The 17883-nt window shown below is 40.6% G+C and overlaps 1 protein-coding gene across 1 annotated transcript in view; it reads right to left on the bottom strand.

The window, feature by feature from the left end:
- Positions 1-17883, bottom strand: part of DNAJC3 (DnaJ heat shock protein family (Hsp40) member C3) — a 960700-nt gene that overhangs the window by 347462 nt on the left and 595355 nt on the right. The window contains exon 5 of the mRNA XM_044072989.1: positions 11011-11163. Coding sequence (XP_043928924.1) covers positions 11011-11163 — 153 coding nt within the window. The remainder of the gene's footprint in view (positions 1-11010; positions 11164-17883) is intronic.

Consider the following 17883-nt stretch of genomic DNA (forward strand, 5'->3'; position numbering starts at 1 on the left):
GTCTAAAATGGAGTCATGACATACGTATATAAAACACTTGTAGAAATGCCTACTCTCACACTGCACCTTAATTACTTGTGAAGTCAGCAAACTAGGCTCAGGAATGAACACCAGGTAGCTGACTGGTAGGGAGGGAAAACAAACTCTAGGTGGACAAAGTTCATCCTTACAGAGGGGACATATCCCAAATTCAATGCACTGGAATCCTTATTGCAGACTAGAAATAGATTTGGTTTGCTACAAAGGGAAAAAGTTCAGACATTCTACATATCATTGGGAGAAAAATGGAATGAATGGCTTCCTAATGAAATGTCAGCACTCGAAATGTCGAGTGCAGAAAAGTGGGGAAAAAAGGAGACCAAAAAAACAGACAGAAGTGAATCTTGAAAATTGCTCTTTTCCTTAAAATTTCTTTTTGCAAGGAGAACAAGACCCTCCTGCACTCCCAAACATATACATAACTCCGAGATAAGGGAATATTTCAAGAAATGGCAATCACAGACATAGTATATGTAAGTCCATTCTTTCGGCCATTCAGCCTCTGCATTTTAGGACTCACTCTAGCAGGTCCTGACGTTTCAAATGCTTACCAGAATGAACAGTTGATGGTAACTTGCTCATATTGGGAACTAACTTGTTTCAAAGGTCTGCATTGGGAGGCCAGGAACTGTAATGCTCACCCACAGGGATTCAGTAGCACAATCCCGACCATAGCAATAGTATGCTTTCTCTTAACCTAAGCTTACATTTAAAGATGAGCCCATACAAGCCTCAGTCTAGCAGGCACTGCACCAAGTCTGTAGGTGAAAAAGGAGGGAGACTATGAAAAGAAAAGTCAAGTCCCTCCAAGCACAGTAAACTCCTGTCTCTTTGTCTCTGCCCCTCCCACTCTTAAGTAGATTATAAATATCGTAAAAGAGAAATACCCAATATAAATCAATAAAATTAAAATATCTAAATATTTTGTACTTTAAAACATTTTTATTTATGGTTTCATTAAGACCAGGAAGTTTGTCAGCTGCTAAACAAAGCTGTCACTTAATTTCCTGGACTACTTCATGGACATCTAACAGGTTTTTATATCACCCATATTAAAATTTATAATTATCTTCTCAAAAAAATTTACTTTTTAAAATCTTTAAAACAAGTTTGCATTTGGCCAATGTACTAGTCATATCACCTCTTAATATAGCCAGCCTATGCTCCTTTATTCTCTGTGACAGCACTGTAGTGGTTTTACCCACAATCCACACACAAGTTCTCACATGAAAGGCAAGTTTCCAAATACACCACTCACACTGATTTAAATTAAATATACCTTTATTATAAATATCCCCATCTGGATGTCTCAAAAGGACAATTTCGACAAGATCAACAATAAATAAATCTATACATTTTACAATTTTTGTGGGTATAAATGCCAAATGGCCCAATTTTTACATCCAATTTATTAAACATAGTTCTTTCAAAACAAGATTTGAAATTTCACAGTTTTTATGCACATATCTAGGAACTTCTACCACTTTGACCAAATTTAGATTACCTTAAGTTATCTTCCAATTAACTGCTATATGTTTAATACTTTCAGCATCTAGGCTGATTGGAATAGGAAAGGCTCTACAATGTTTATCACCTGTCTGTAAACATTTTGATTCAAACCCAGTTAATAAAATTGGACTGAATCTATCAATTTATTGACCAGAAATTCACTAATGATACAATCAAATATATCACTATGATAGCCTCTTTCCATGAAAATGGACTTTAAAACATCAGCTTCTTCAAGAAATACAGTCTGTACTAATGATTTTACTAAACATTATGAACTAACCCCTAATAGAGTTCCATTTCATAAAGTTAGGATGCAATCAGTCCCATTCCAGATAAAATAAAAATTCATCAATAAATCTTTTGTAAAAAGATACAAATTTAAATAGATTACAAGACCCTGAATACTGATGTTCCCACCAAATCATAACCAGGTTGGCAAATGCTGGGGCTACTCTAGCACCCATAGCCACACATTTGATTTGGTGGTATATTTTACCTTTAAAAGGTAAAAAACAAATAGTATTACTCAAAATTACACCCAAACTTTTACAAATGGTGCTAATTATTAACAAGATTAATGAACTTTCTTAAATAAGACCCAACAAATTCTACACCAATAGCCTGTAAAATACAGGTGTATTAAGAGTTCACATCTAAGGCCACCAGACAAGTCTCAGTGCCTAAATATTTATATTCCAAGTAAATCTTTTAAAAGCACCCAAGAATTTTTTAACATAAAAATTAGTATCTTGTACAATTGGGTTTAAAATTTTATTTAAATAAACTGATAAACATTCTGTGTTATCTTTAGCTGCTGCAACAATTGGTGTCATCAATACAGGATCACAATTATTTTTATGAATTTTTGATATATCAAAAATTCTACCAATACAAGGATTGTTCCATTTTTAAAAATATGTGTAAAAATCAATGAAACACTGACGTAATGAAACAAGTAAACAACTATCACTAAACTTAAAATTATTTAACATTTTATGTTTACTCACAAATACATAAGTTCTATCACGCAAATGTTTGTTCAACTTGGAAATACGTATCAGTCCATAATGACTATGCCACTGCCTTAAATCAGCTTTCATGACCTGTATGCAGTTTGTATTTTTCAGATCTAATAGCTCTTTCCACACAAGTAAGATTGTATCAATGTTTTTTGTCATTGCTTTGAAGTAGCAGTCTAACTTCTCAGTCACAAACATCCACAAAAGTCTGCAAATTGAAAGATAAACATGGATTAACAGTGCTCTTTTTCTTAACCACATGTGCTGTACCAGAATTACCATTAGAAGTAACATCTGTCATAGTATATTGTAAATTCAATTTCCTAGCAAATAATCTGAAATCAATCAAAACATCTACCAAATTAGCTATGTGTGCAGGAATAAAGAAAAAAAAAACTTTAGTACAAACACTGCAATGATTAGCATTAATCAAAAAAGAACTCAAATTAAAAATGGAGCATCGGAGATATATATATATATATATACATGCATGCTTCGGCCATGTCCCCTTCCACGATTCTGACCTCTGCCTTTCTTTCTCCCCTGTGTACTGCCTCTCTGTTGCCGATAATGGGAATGTCTTGGTGTTACTGCAACTGATGAACCCATCATAAAATCCTCAGTTTCTGGATTGTCTATTACATTACCGCAAGGTGAACCAAGTACAGAAGGGACACTTCCTTCTGAATTACTACAAATTGGTGGAAATTCCTCAACAGAATCTGCAGCAGGAGTGTGAGCAATAGTAACATTGTTAATAAGAGATTGTGATTCAACTCCCCTTCATTTTTGTCTTGACACCCCTTAGGGTCACTCAATAAATATGTTTGGTTATTCTTGTAAGCCTCCCTATCTCAAGCAAGTGTACTCTTTCTTTTTTTAACAGCTATATATGTCACAGTACTTTTATAGGAACACGCTCCTACAGAGCATGTCTGAAGAAAGGGTGTTTTTTGATATTACAGTCTAAAAGCCAAATCTCTTGCTTCAGTTTATTGATCTTCGAGTCTTTCTTTAGACACTTGTCTACTTGCAACCCAGGTATCATTATACAACTCAGTAATTGAGAATGAAGGTCATCTTGAATAGAATTTCCACTGTGAAATTTATAGGTTCATAGGATGATACTAGGCTATTGGCCTGGAGGCCCTTATAAGCCTAGCCAAGAATTTTGCCCATTTTCTCACAAAGTTAGCACCTGTTTCCCCTGTCCAGCAGAGGCACAGGTGGGATCCCAGGGGTGTATTTTCTGTTTCCCATCCAGTTGTTCATGTTCCTCTTAGAGAGAGCTAGAGAGGTACTCTACTTGACTTGGAGAGCGAGTCTATTCCACAGATGGACACAAGTCTATCCCGCCAACAAGTTCTATTAATGTTAGGCCACATACAAAGCCTTGCTCAGTCCTTGTATGTGGGTTGTGCGAGCGGAGTTTGACTTGCGGATATGCAGCAACTGCATCAAGGCTGGGTCTGAGATAGCCTTGTATGCCACACACAGGCCACCTCTGAGCAGTCTGTATGAGACAGTAGAGGGAAAGGGCTTTTAGCCTATCTGTATAGGGTAGGTGTTTGAGACCCTGGATTTTCCTGGTCAGGAACCTCTGTGATCTCTCCAGCTGCTGCATGTGCTTGGCAAGGTACATGCTGTACGTGGCACTGTACTCGATAATGGGTCTGATAAGGGAGGTACAGGGATGTTATGACCTGCTTATTCCTGGATGAAATATCCTTATTTATGAGGGGGCTATGTAGAAAGCCTTCCATACAATGGAGGCTATGTGGTAGTCAAAAGTCTGGTTGCTATCAACCTGGGTGCCCGAGACCCTCATGACTGATTGCATGCTTAGTACATGGTTATTAATGTGATAATTAGTGGGGATGTTATTTTCCCCAAAGGGGATAATGATGCATTTCTTGGCATTCACTCTTAGACCATGCTTCTGGTACCAGTCACTAGTCTGGGTAAGGCTCTCTTGGAGGATGTTCACATCACTATTGGAATTTGACAGTGTCCAGCTTGCAGTCATTTGCAAACTTGGTCAGCAACAGACTACTGATTTTGGCTTGCACCTCAGAAAAGTACATCCCAAACAGTAGAGGCCCCAAGATGGATCCTTGGGGTACACTGATGATGTGGCTTCCCCTATTTTGACTGAGTGGGTTCTATCAGTGAGTCAGTTAGCTACCCATCTGCTACATATGGGTTGATGCCTAGCTGGGAGAGTATCTATTATGCCCGAGTGGAGAATAGTGTCGAAGGCTTTGGCTAGGTCAAAGTAGGCAGTGTGCATGGTCTTCCCCTCGTCCATAGCTTTGGTGACTGTTTCAAAGAAGTTAACCAAGTTTAACAGGCATGCTCTCCCTTTGACAAAACCAAACTGTGTGGGGTCAAGCGTTTGGAGGTTGCCAATGTCCTTATTTAAAAGAGCCATGACAATGTGTTCCATGGCCTAGCAGATCAGGCAAGTTAGGCTGATGGGTCTATAACTACCTGGGTCAGTGGATGATCCACCTTTGTATAGAGGGATGATAGTGGCTGTCCACCATTCGGCTAGGACGAAGTCAGTGCTCAGGCTTTGGTTGAATAGAGTGCCTAATGGAGCTGAGAGTTCATGCTCGAGTTCATGCAGGATACAGCCAGGGATTTTATCAGGTCCCATGGAGACTGTATTTTTTGCCTTTGACAGGGCACTGAAGACCTGCGCCCTGGTGATGGGGGGGGCAGGTGCTGGGGATTGCCTGGTTTACTGATGGGGAGGACAAGGGGGGGGAGTTTTCACTGAACCCATCTGCCAGCAGGTTGGCTATATCTATGGCATTTGTGTATGTGGTGTTATTGACCACAAATTCAGAGAAGATTTGGGTGTTACCTTCGAGATTGTGGACGAATGTGAAAAAGGCCTTGTGATTTTCCTTAGTGGATGTGGCCAATTTGGACTCGAAGTTTGTCTTAAAGGATTTCACCAGTGGCCTTACTTGGTCAGACAAAGGAGAGATTGCTTCCAACTTGGCACCTGGCTCCTTCTTGATCCTGGACAGTAATTTTTTCCTTTTATTATAGAGTTTGTTTATTGCTGCTGTCCACCAGACAGGTTTACTCTTCCTTGAGGAAGATGATTTGGTCCTGCCAGGTATTGCTGAGTCCATACAGCTATGTAGGTGCTCATATAGTTTTTTGGTGTAGGCTTGGACATTAGTGCTAGTTCCAACTGAAGGGACAGTGGCTGTGAAGCTGCTTACACCTGCTCTGAGGAGATTGCAGTCAGCTTTGGAAAAGTTTTTTTGTTTGACCCTGATTGGGGGGGGGGGGGGGCAGGGGAGATGGTAACTTCAAAAGTGATTGCTTTATGGTCGGATCTCACCAAGGAGGAGGAAACTTTAGGGGTGCTACAGTGGCTATTCGTGTTAGCTAGGACCTGGGCCAGGATATTTTCACCTCTAGTAGGGGTGTTGAACAGCTGGATCCAATGCATTGGCATTGACGAAGTCCAGGAATCTCTGGGTGTTCAGGTTTGGGCTAGAATAGGTCTTCCACTCTATGGTTGGGTAGTTAAAGTCACCCAGAATCAGGGCAGAGAGGTGAATCTTGATAGATTCAAGTAAGTCCAGACAGGTGGAGTGGGTATCCTAATTCATAGTTGGGGAACTGTAGCTAGCTATGATCTGCATAAGTGTTTTGTCAACAGTTAACTGCACTTGGAGTGTCTCCTGTGCGTCATACTGCTTGACCAGCCTGGAGGTGTGTATGTCTTTGACAACTATTGAAACTCCACCTCCTTTGTCTTTGCAGCCCTCCATTTGAAGTTTGAAAGTATGGTAGGATGACTAACATGGTAAGGCTGGGGTGCTCTCCTTAGCTTTGAACCTGGTTTCAGTGACTGCACAAATGTTAACATCCTCCAGGGCAAGGAATGCTTGTAATGAGTGCAGTTTCATGCTAAGACTCCTTGTGTTTAGCAGCATGACCTTTAAATTTCGTTCAGAAGAATTTTTCATGTTGGTAATTTTGTGCATATGACTTTGCCTAAAAAAGGCACTACGAGAGAGGCAAGAGCCTTTGCAAGAAGCCTGAAGGCCATTTCTGGAGAAGCATCATGGTCTGTCACTCGTGTCCTCCCAGGCTGTCAGGCACTGGATCCCCTTGGAATGACACCAGAAACTACGCCAATTGTTAAAGTCAAGCTTTTCTGTTTGTATTCAGGCATCATTCTAAGTGATGGTAGGACGCTGCTTAGGGCTAGGGACATACCTGCCTGGGACACATATTCAGCAAGCTCAATCATGTCTCTCTTCATATAGTCCAGGGAGGTACGTCTCAAAGTCATTCACACCAACATGGAGTACAACAGAGTGATAACAGTACCTGTTGTTAAGAGACTTGAGTGCGTGCATGATGTGGTGGATTCTAGCACCTGACAAGCAACTTGCAGTGACTTTATCCTTGTCTAGCTTGGTGAGGAGCACAACTGTATGTCTCATGATAGCCTCCTATGACTAGTATGCTGGGTTTGTGGCTGGGCCTTAGAAGCTGTGAGACACAGACGTGTGTAGTATTATGTGTGATGCTTGGTGCTCTGGGTTGTGATGTGAGTGGGTTTTTGCTTCGGAAGTCTCTTTTGTTTAGGTATGTTTTTGTTAACAACCTCCACATATGTAGGATTGTGTTGTACAGGTGTGGGTGGTGTTAGAGGTGTGGTGTTCGTAGTGTTTGTGCAGACAATCTTCTCGGTGCCAGATGTACTGGTTTGTGACTGAGATTGCAAGAATTCTAGGATCTTAATGTAATTGCATCTCTCACACATTGTGTTGCTAGGTGGTAGTAGTAGAGGGTTGTCCATGTAAATAAGACAGTTGCCACACTGTCTCAGGATACCCACATCAACCAGACTTGCAGGAGAAACCATAGGAAATTATCCGTCCTCTTAGACACAATGGACATTTTCGGACTACCAGATACTGTTTCAAATAAAATCATCAAAATAATCAAGAGTCTTCAATTTAACTATTTTACACTCCAATTCAAGTATAACAGACTTACAGGAGGGTGATGAATTGTTTAAAGGTGTCATGCCATTAAAATTCAAAGAGCTGTCACTTTCACACCAAAATGGATTAACCGACTTATCCAACAATCATTCAACAAAATCCAAAGAGATGACGTGAATGTCAGCCACCAAAGTCTCAGAACTAGTGTTGTGACTGGAATTCACTCAGTAGTAGCTGCAATGGTGTTCGAACTACTTGGAAGTATGGCTGCCATTTTAGTGACTATCAGCTAATTTAGCAACTGGCAAACTTCCTGGTCTTAATAAAACTGTAAATACAAAATGTGTTTTAAAAGTAAAAAACATTTGACTATTTTAATTTTGCAGAAGTGTATACAATATTTTTTAAAATTATATGTATAACATAGTCATGAGTCGTGAGTGTCTGCTGATTTGGGTCACATGATTGTGATGCGTTTTAAATGTAGGCGCTTTTCTTAAGTCTATAGATCAGAGGAAGTTCTTATTAATATTAAAGGAATGAAAGTATTAAACTAAAATATTTTGGTCTCCTGGTCCTTCCTTTTAAGTGTTCTTTTTAGTTAAAATATGTTCCAAGATCCCTGACTACTGAGTCAACTTTTAGAGGTGTCTTATCAATTAAGTAATTAGCCTGGGTGGCAGTTATCCCAGAATGCATGATAATGCATTTCATTGAGTTTTAATCCATGAATTTGGCTCCAATGTTTGTGTCATAGGGGAATCTAGGATAGCTCCCAATTTGCAGTCCCTTGACATTAGTCTTTGAAAAGTAGATGCCAAAAAGGAGAGACCCCAGCACACAGCCCTGAGGTACCGCACTGGTGACCATTCTAATTATGGAGGTGGTCTCACCAGTCCTGACTTTCTGGATTCTGTCTGTGAGCTAGCTGGCAATCCAGTAAGTTATATAGGGGTTTATGCCCAGTTTGGTGAGTTTGCCTACTATACTCAAGTGATGTATTGTACAGAATGTCTTAGCCAGGTCCAGGCAGTATGCACTGTTTTTCCCTCATCCACTGCCTTTTTCTGACCTTCTCAAAGAAGTTGTCCACTAGGTTTAGTAGGCATGACTTAACTTTGGCGAAACCAAACTGGATTGGGTCCAATGTCTGAAGATTGCCTTTGTATTTGGTCCATGGCTTTGCATATTAAACTAGTCAGACTAATAGGTTTATAGTTTCTGGGGATGGCAGATGGTTCAACCCTTTTGAAGTGAGATAACCATTGCAGTCCTCTATTCTTGTGGTACAAAGGCTGTTCTGAGGCTATAGTTTAAAGATGACTCAAGTGGTCCTGATAAGTCATGTTTCAAACTATTTAGGAGACATCCCAGGATATTGTTGGGGCCCCTTGAGGCTGTGCTTTTGGCCTCATCAAGTATCGTCAGCACCTGCTGCCTGTTAACAGTTTGGGGGGGGGGGGTTGCTAGTAGGTATTTCATGGGAGGAGGCAGGGGGAGTGGGGGTGAAGTCTGAACTGAATTTGTCAGTCAGCAAATTTATGTTGCTCTGCAAAGTGAAAGAGGTACCACTGACCACCAGTTTACCACAATGTGTGCTGCCTTTATTAAGTTTTGGGCACAGCTGTAGAAGGCTTTGTGGTTGTCTTTAGGCTATGAGGCTATCTTGACTTTGTAAGTTGCCTTGTTGGACTTAATTAGGCCTCTTAGTTGCCTGTTTAGTTTAGAGTGTTCCTATCAATATTGGAGTTTCTCTTCCTGATTTTAGCCATGACTGTTTTTCCTTTTGTTATATATACCATATTGAGGTTTGATTCTACCAGTATGTTTTTTTTTTTATTTTGCTTTGGACTTGCTTCTAGTAAGTACACTGGCCACTATCCAGCAATTTACTTGGTTACACAGGGTCTCTAAGAACTCTGGGTTGGGAGAGGCACTGAATCTTGATAATTTGCTTTGGAATAATTCGTAACTGTTACAGGCTTTGCTGGGGTTACAAAATTAATTATTTCAAAGGAGACAGCTTTATCCGGCCAAGGGTATTAATGTTAATGAAGTCCAAGAATTGTTGTGCCTAAGAGTATAAGGCAGTGAACATTTACTAGTCTACAGAGGGGTAGTTCAAGTCTCCCATGAATAGGGTACTTGGTTTAATGCTGATTGTTTTCAGTAGATCTAGGTATCAGCTATGGGATTCTAGGGACATTGTGGGTGACCTATTGTTTGTTAGGACATGGAAATTTGCACATAGATGCATTCTAAAGCATCACCCTGTTTAACCAATCTAGAGTTATTTTTGCTGCTAATATAGATTGCGACTCCTCCACCTTTTGCCCCTGTCTTGTAGCTGATGGTCTAAATGTGTGGAAGGCACTAAAGCCTTGTACTGCCAGAGTACTTTCTGTGGATTTAAATCATATCTTGGTAATGGCACAGATGTCTATATTCTCCAGAGTGAGGAGAGGTTGTAGAGTGTGGAGTTTTTTGGTTAGACTCTTTTAACATTGAGCTTTAATGAAAAATACTCTTAGATCACACATCTTTGGGGTAAGAAAAAGCATGCCATTTCCAAAGTTCCACACTATCAATCCGCTGTCACTCAGTAAACTGCCTTTTCTTTGACCAACTTATGTTTTAAATAAACCTACTCCACAAACTCTGTTTGTTTACATTATATCAAATGCACACAAGTATCCAGTTTAGATATGTCAGAACACAAATTCATTTTCTGTGACCAAAACATAAATTTCACAGTTTGAGGTAATCCACAGACTGTAACAATTCTGGATGCATCATAACTATATGTGACTTTTGGGCAACATGGATTCCTTGATTTCTCTTGTATTCATAAGGAAGAGGCTTCATTATGCGCCAGGCAAAACACAGCCACTGGCGCATACAGCTAGAGCGCCATCATGCATTCTCTTTCCAAAATCAGCACCCAAATTTCTGAGATGACAGCATGCTGTCTGTCAGTGTCAAATTATAAGAAAACTGAGGAACACAAGTTTTTTTTGTTTATGTTTTTTCTTTCTTTAGACTTAAGATGGAATGCATTTTTGGATCTTGGTCACCAACAGTGGTGGTCTAGTGACAACATGCATTCTGAAAGGTGCCAGCACTGATATGTGCCTAGAACAGCCATGGCATTTCATTAATATTCGCTGACCTTTACCCAAATGCATCCTGCGTTTACCAGCACACTGAAGAAATTTTAAGAAAAAGGAGTAACAGTCCATGTTTAACAAACAAGAGCCCAAGAAGACCTATGATGACAGAATGAACACCCAAAAGAAATGGGAAAGGCTTTAAACTGGTTGCTGAATTTACCAGCTTGTCAGTGGTAAGAAAATTTTGCTTGAAATTTTGCTTAAAGTAAATATGGAAACAGTACGAGTTATATCAACATCATCCATAACAGTTCATGCACAAAAAAAAAAAAACTTAGAGCTTACTTCTAAAATGTTATCCAGCAGAACAGCTGCAGTTTGGAAATCTTTATTACTGTATGCTTTCCGGGCTTCTGTAATTAATCGCTGTAGCTCATCTGCCCTTTTCAGTTGAGTCATGGCTTCCTTCTCATCTTGTTGACTAGGACTAGATTTTAGCTGCAAATAAAAAGTAGACAAATAAAAGAGATATTTCCAAATTTCAAATATATATACACACACACACACACACACACACACACACACACACACACACACACACACACAAAGGTAAGCAATAGAAATGCTGTACATTTTCAAACAGAAGAAGACATATCACATTGCTTCATGCCAAATCATTATATACAGAGTTTATCTAATGGTACACAATATGTTTTCTTTAACGTATTTCAACAATGCAAACAAAACATATTACTATAACTTAATGACTGCTGCTGTACTAAAATGACAATTATAAAGATCCTCTTATTGTCGAGTATCTGAATTTCAGGGATACAGTCACATCAGTTTTACTCCGGAATTTCTATATCTGGTAACAGTAAATCTGGTGGAACAACTTCTGGAAATCTCTAAACATACTAGATGTACCCCTGACTGCAGCATACAGGGATAAAGCTCTGACTACAGCCCAGGCAATGCAAATTCGATTAGCTATTCTGGGTGTTTGACAGAACGGTGAGGGGAGGATTGGTGTGCCATCCTGGAGGAAAGGGAAAGTACAACAGGATGTATATTGCTACAAACACTCAAAGGAGGGCGATAAAGCATATGTATATCTTGGGTGCAGGCTTTTGTCTCATCAAGCAAATCCCTTGTGACAGCCTTCACAGTGAGTGTATGGGAGCATGCATTTGCAAGGGTAGGCTCTTCTTGCTTTTTGTGGTGACATGGTAGCTTGCTACTCAACCATGGGGTGTAGCTAGGAGTATTACAAATGTCCCAGAGCCAGGATGCAATAGCACAAAACTTCATCATGGCTGCCTGTATGACAGCCCTTGTTCTTATACATTTGGAGAGTAACTCCAAAAGAACAGGGGAATGCAAATAGGCTACAGTCCAGTAAGGTAAGATACGACTGTCAGTAGGCAAAGTGGCAAAAATGACACATAAATAAAACTTTTTTTTTAATGCAAGGTTGCCCCCACTGCCTGTCCAACATCAGCCCCTCCTTGGCAATCAGTATGTTCTTTCCCCATCACTAGGTCAAGGCCTGATCAGGAGGGGGCCATCATGCAGATAGCCACTGGGGTGATTATAGACTTTTCATTACACCCTAACCTTCATGCACATTTGGCAATGCACAGATAGTCATTCTGCAATGTAACAGGTTGCCTGCAAAGGACACACACTCATTTTCAAGAGACGCATGTCCCCCTCAACCAGCCCTGCCCCTACCTTTGAGGCAAAGAAGGTGGTTTCCTCTATCTCCAGCAGGCATATCACATGTACCTAGTGTGCCCCCAACTGCATGCAACCCTCTTTACTGATTTGAGATAGGAAAGCAGGCTAGTCCCCCTTATTCCTCTCACCCTCTGCCTGGATCATCCAGTGCTGGGGGCTGCTAATTGAACCCGGTTTGCCTGGGTCATAGTCAGAACCCCATCCCTCTGTGCCACAGGGCCAGGCCAAAAACGGAGTAGATTTCTTGGACTAATCAGTTTCACAGGCAATTTTTCTTCATCTCTCAATATTACTCAACAAATGCATCATTCATTTTAAGGAGAGATTTCCTAATTCTTCACAGCACTTTGCAATGTGAAATCTTCACAGCAAATTATTTTGACTGTATATGCTTCAGCCACTAGTGGCTTTTGGCTGATTCTCTTGCCAACTCTTCTGAATTCTCACCTGGCCTCCTTCCTTCAAATCAGAAAGTATTCTGGCTCGTCTAGCATAAGTTTTGTTTCAAATGATTTTGTTTTAGCCTCAATTAAATCTGAGCTTCACCATCTAATATAAACAATGAAGGATGCAAATGAATTCTGATTTGCAATCTAAAGTCCACCAAGCAACTACGCAGTCAAAAGATCATCACTTTGCAGAACGGCATTTCTACATTTTACCTAACCAAGCCACTGATAGGTTGTAGCTCTCAAGATGGGTACACAAGAGTATGTACTCACAAGGAGAAGGCATTGTGGGCCTTGTCTGGTGAAACAAGTCACATTTTCCTCTTCCCAGCAGCGGGATTAGGCTTTAACAAACACCCTTAATTAGTGAGATGCATGTGAGGATATAAAACACTCTCATGGCTGCTTAAATGGGACTTCCCTCCAGATAACCCTCACCCCAGCACCAGAGGGAAGTCCCAATGCACTAGAAAAGAACAGGCTGTGTCCAATTGGGAGAAGACTTGATGATGGAACAAAAATGACACTGGAGAAAAACAGTGCTTTCCAAATGCATACAATCAAGAAGGGTAACCATTCTAATGAGGAAACTTCACGCTGGGTGCTCATACAGCTTAATTCAGGAGGTTATATGTAGCTTAATGCAGGACTGGGTTACAGTTCCCAATCCCATGTTTTAAAACTTACTAAAGAACTGCTAAGTGGCATTGTCAAGAAGCTTTAGAAGTCAAAATATTTCTTCCTGAAGACTTTTATCCTAAGACCAAAAAATAAAAAATAAATAAATAAATAAGAAGTGACTGTTCGAACTATAGAAAAATGCTATGTATTAGTTTCCTTTTCTTAAACTAACACATGGGCTACCTACTGTACCACATTGACTGTCACAACTGCCTGCTGTATACTATTGTCATACCTGCTTCTCATTCTATGCTTCTGGTACAGCCACAGTCAACAACGGGTGTAGCTAAGTGCACTTTACTAAATCAATACTGTTGATGTATGCTGTACATTGTCTACATATTAAATTCTGTTTCACAGCACCAGGAACTATCCGTCTTCTATCAGAACTAACCACAGCAAACATTGCATGACTGTACTTACTATCAACTGCTTTTCAAACCCTGGAAAGACATCAAGATCATAAGTCAGTCAAGGATCATCAGAACCAGTCCACATGACTGTCCAAAGATCCCAGACTCACCATTCAAATGAAGACTGATCATATCATTTCAAGACTTCTGAATAACAGTTAAGGTTCCTAGTGTTTTCTTATTATGTTGAAGGTCTGTCATTTTTTTTTTTTGCTTTCTCTTTCCATTATCTTGTTGCTGTGTCTAGTAACAAAATTGATACTATATAGTTCCTCCTTTTTCCTGTTGATTTTGGAGAGCTTTTCTCACAAGGTCCTCTCTGTATATGGCCTCTGCCCAGTAGGGATAACCTGGTTAATAAAATATAAATATGAATACAAGTACACATACAAATCACTCTATGATTTTACAACTGGTAACAAAGCCTACAATAATTAAAGGAAAGCTCCATTCAATGGAACTCAAATGTGTTTCATTTGTTTTTATAGCATCTCTGTTTTCTGAGCTATTTTAATCCATCAAAATCACTCTAACTGCTTCTTAATTAATACATGTTTTTTACAAAATGGTCATCATGGAGCCTGCCTTATTGACTTGATCTTGTTTTCACAATTTAATTTCTCTTTCCCAGAATCAATTTCAAATCCCATTTATACGAGTCATGATATACACAAGGAAGTGGTGTTTTCTCAACTTACTTAAGTACAATGTTTGCAGTGTGAATCCCGGTCACCTTACACACCATATGTAACAGGACTGTTGTAATTGTTTCCTCAATTGATCCTAGTTTTTGTTTTTACCAGAGCCTGTTTTATGCTATGTATGGCAGCTATATAGCTAAAGCCAAAGAAAGTAGCTAAATTGCAATCTTTTGTTACGGTAAAAACTTGTAGTCCTTCAACTACAGACAGACAGTACAGTTGTGTACACTTACCATAAATGTAGATGTTCGAGTGTCTTCACTGTTGCAGTCATGACTGTAGGGTTCTCCCCTGCTGGCAGGCAGTCCTCGGTCGGCCAGAATCCCAAAGTCTGGGTCCGGCATCGGCTGCTCAGCCATGCTCCCTGACATCAGAGCGCCAGGAGTATAAAGGTGACAGCCGATGCCATGTTCTCCAGTTTTTCTTGCCCCAGATGTCAGGTGTTCCAAAATGAGTAAAATCCCATACCCTTGGCAAATACACCTCAGAAGAAGGGTGAAGAAGGGAACCACAGAAAAGAAAAAAATAAGAGGGGACAGGAGGGAGGGTAACCCAGACTGCAACAGTGAAGACACTCGAACATCTACATTTATGGTAAGTGTACACAACTGTACTATTTTCATCATGTTTCACTGTTGCAGTCATGACTGTAGGGTTGAATCCCAAAGCAGAATAACAGGGAGGTGGTCATAAAGTAGAGGGGGCGGCTAAAAGGCCCTGCAAGACTGCAGAAGCAAAGCCTGCCCTAGACTTAGAGTAGAGAGGTAGATTGTAGTGCTTAGAAAAAGTATGCACTGAACTCCAAGTTGCAGCTTCCAAAATGTCTTTGGTAGGAACTCCCCTGAGGAAGGCAGCTGAAGTGGCAGCAGCTCTGGTAGAGTGAGTCCTTATACACCCTGGGATTTGCTTTCCATGGTGTGAATAACAAAATCTGATTCCATGAGCAATCCATTTTGAAATGGTCTGTTTTGAAATGGCTTTACCTTGGGAACTTGAAGCATAAGAAACAAACAATTGTTCTGATTTCCTGATGTCCTTGGTTCTGTCCAGGTAAAAACATAGTTGTCTGTGTACATCCAAGGAATGCAAGATCCTTTCTCCCTTATTTTGAGGACTGGGGAAAAAAGTTGGCAAGTGAATAGTTTGATTTAAAGCCACTTTGGAAACCACCTTAGGCATGAAAGTAGGATTAGTCCTTAAAGACACCCTATCTTGATGAAAAATAATATAAGGTTCCACAGCCATGAGAGCTTGCAACTCCGAAACTCTCCTGGCAGAGGTCAGAGCTAACAGGATGTTTGTCTTCCAAGATAAAAACTTGATGTCAGATGTGGCAGCAGGCTCAAAAGGAGGTAAGGGGAGTTTTTCCAGAACATAGTTGAGATCTCAGGGAGGAATGGGAGGAGATCTAGGGGGCCTTAAGTTCTTAGCTCCTCTGAGAAACTGTCTCATGAGCCGGTGGGAAAAGACTGGAGGGTCTGTATTATAAATAGCAGAAATAGCAGAGGCATGTATCTTTATGGACGAAAAAAAAAGAGACCCTTATGTAAGAGGTCTGTCAGGTAAAGTAAAATCAGAGGACTGTCAGGAATAAGAGGGTCCGAATCCTGAGCCTGCATCCAGGTGCAAAATCTTTTCCATTTTCCTGCATAAGATTTTCTAGTGTTAGGCCGTCTGGCTTCTAAAATGACTTCCATAACCTGCTTGGGTAGGAGAGAATAAATCATAGACCCTGGATTAACCAGGCCGCCAGGTTGAGAGTTTTGACATAGGAGTGCAGAATCTGACGCTGGTATTGGGACAGAAGGTTCTTAGTCTGTGGTAAAACCCAAGAGGGCTCCAGAGAAAGGTTTTTCAGTGTTGGGTACCAAAACTGTCGAGGCCAATTTGGGGCAAGCAAAATTATCATCTTGGGCTTGTCCTGTTTGATCTTTAATGACACCCGCGGAAGAAGAGGTAGAGGCGGGAAGGCATACCCCAAGAGGTTTCTCCAACTGAATGATAGTGCATCCACTTTCCAAGCTAGTTCGTGGAATGTCCTGGTGCAAAAATTCTGTAGTTGATGATTGAGGTGGGATGCAAAGAGGTCTATGTGAGGACATCCCCAGACTGCTGTAATCATCTTGAATATTTCGGTGTCCAGCATCCATTCGTGTGGGTCCGACAGGTTTCTGCTCAGACTGTCAGCCAGGAAGTTTTGCTTCCCTGGTAGAAACTGAGCTTGAAGTTCCAATTTGCAAGCTAGAGCTGTGTTCCATAGATTCATGGCTAGTCTGCAAAGGGGATAGGAATGTGATCCCCCTTGCTTGTTTATGTACCACATAACTGTGGTGTTGTCTGAGTAGTTGCCCTGGTTGTAGAAGATTCCTGAAGGCCAATAGAGCGTTCTGAACGGCTAGCATTTCCTTTAAATTGATATGTAGGTGCTTCTGATCCTTTGTCCAAAGGCCCTGCAGACAGTTGCCCTGCAAATGGGCTCCCCATGCATAATCTGAGGCGTCCGTGGTTAGTATCTGACTGGCTAGAGGCAGACTGAAGGGTTTCCCTTTGTTTAGAGTACATGCCTTGGACCACCAAAGGAATTCCTTTTGAAGAAAAGGCAGGACGGTGATCTGTATGTCTAAACAGTGGCCATGCTGAGACCATACACTTTTTAGGTACCACTGTATTTTCCTCATATGCAGTCTTGCATATGGTACGAGAAGGATGCAGGAGGCCATGTAACCCAAAGCCTGCAGGAATTTCCTTGCAGATAGCTGAGTTAATGTTGCCAAGGTTTTGAAAGTTGAAGCCAGCTGTAATTGTTTTTCGTATGTCAGAAATGCCATCTGTGTTGTTGTGTTTAGAAGAGCACCCAGAAAAGTTACCTGTTGCGAGGGTGTCAAATTTGACTTTTTTATGTTTACAGTGAATCCCAGGAACTTGAGAAGTTTCTGAACAAATTCTAGATGCTGGAGTAAGACATCCTTGCTGTCTGCCTGAATAAGACAATCATTCAGATAAGGGTAAATTTGAATTCCCTTGAGTCTGCAATAAGCTACTACTGGAGCCAGGCACTTGGTGAAGACCCTGGGTGCAGTAGATAATCCAAAGGGCAGCACAGAGAATTGATAATGCCTCAATCCGGCCTTGAACCTGAGGTATTTTCTGCACTCCTGCCTGATGGGAATGTGTAAATAAGCCTCCTTTAAATCCAAAGTTACCATCCATGCATTTTTGGTCAGCATTGGGAGT

The sequence above is a fragment of the Protopterus annectens genome, chromosome 5.part1 (assembly GCF_019279795.1).
Source record: "Protopterus annectens isolate FY-2018-M chromosome 5.part1, PAN1.0, whole genome shotgun sequence".
Classification (NCBI taxonomy): Eukaryota; Metazoa; Chordata; order Ceratodontiformes; family Protopteridae; genus Protopterus; species Protopterus annectens.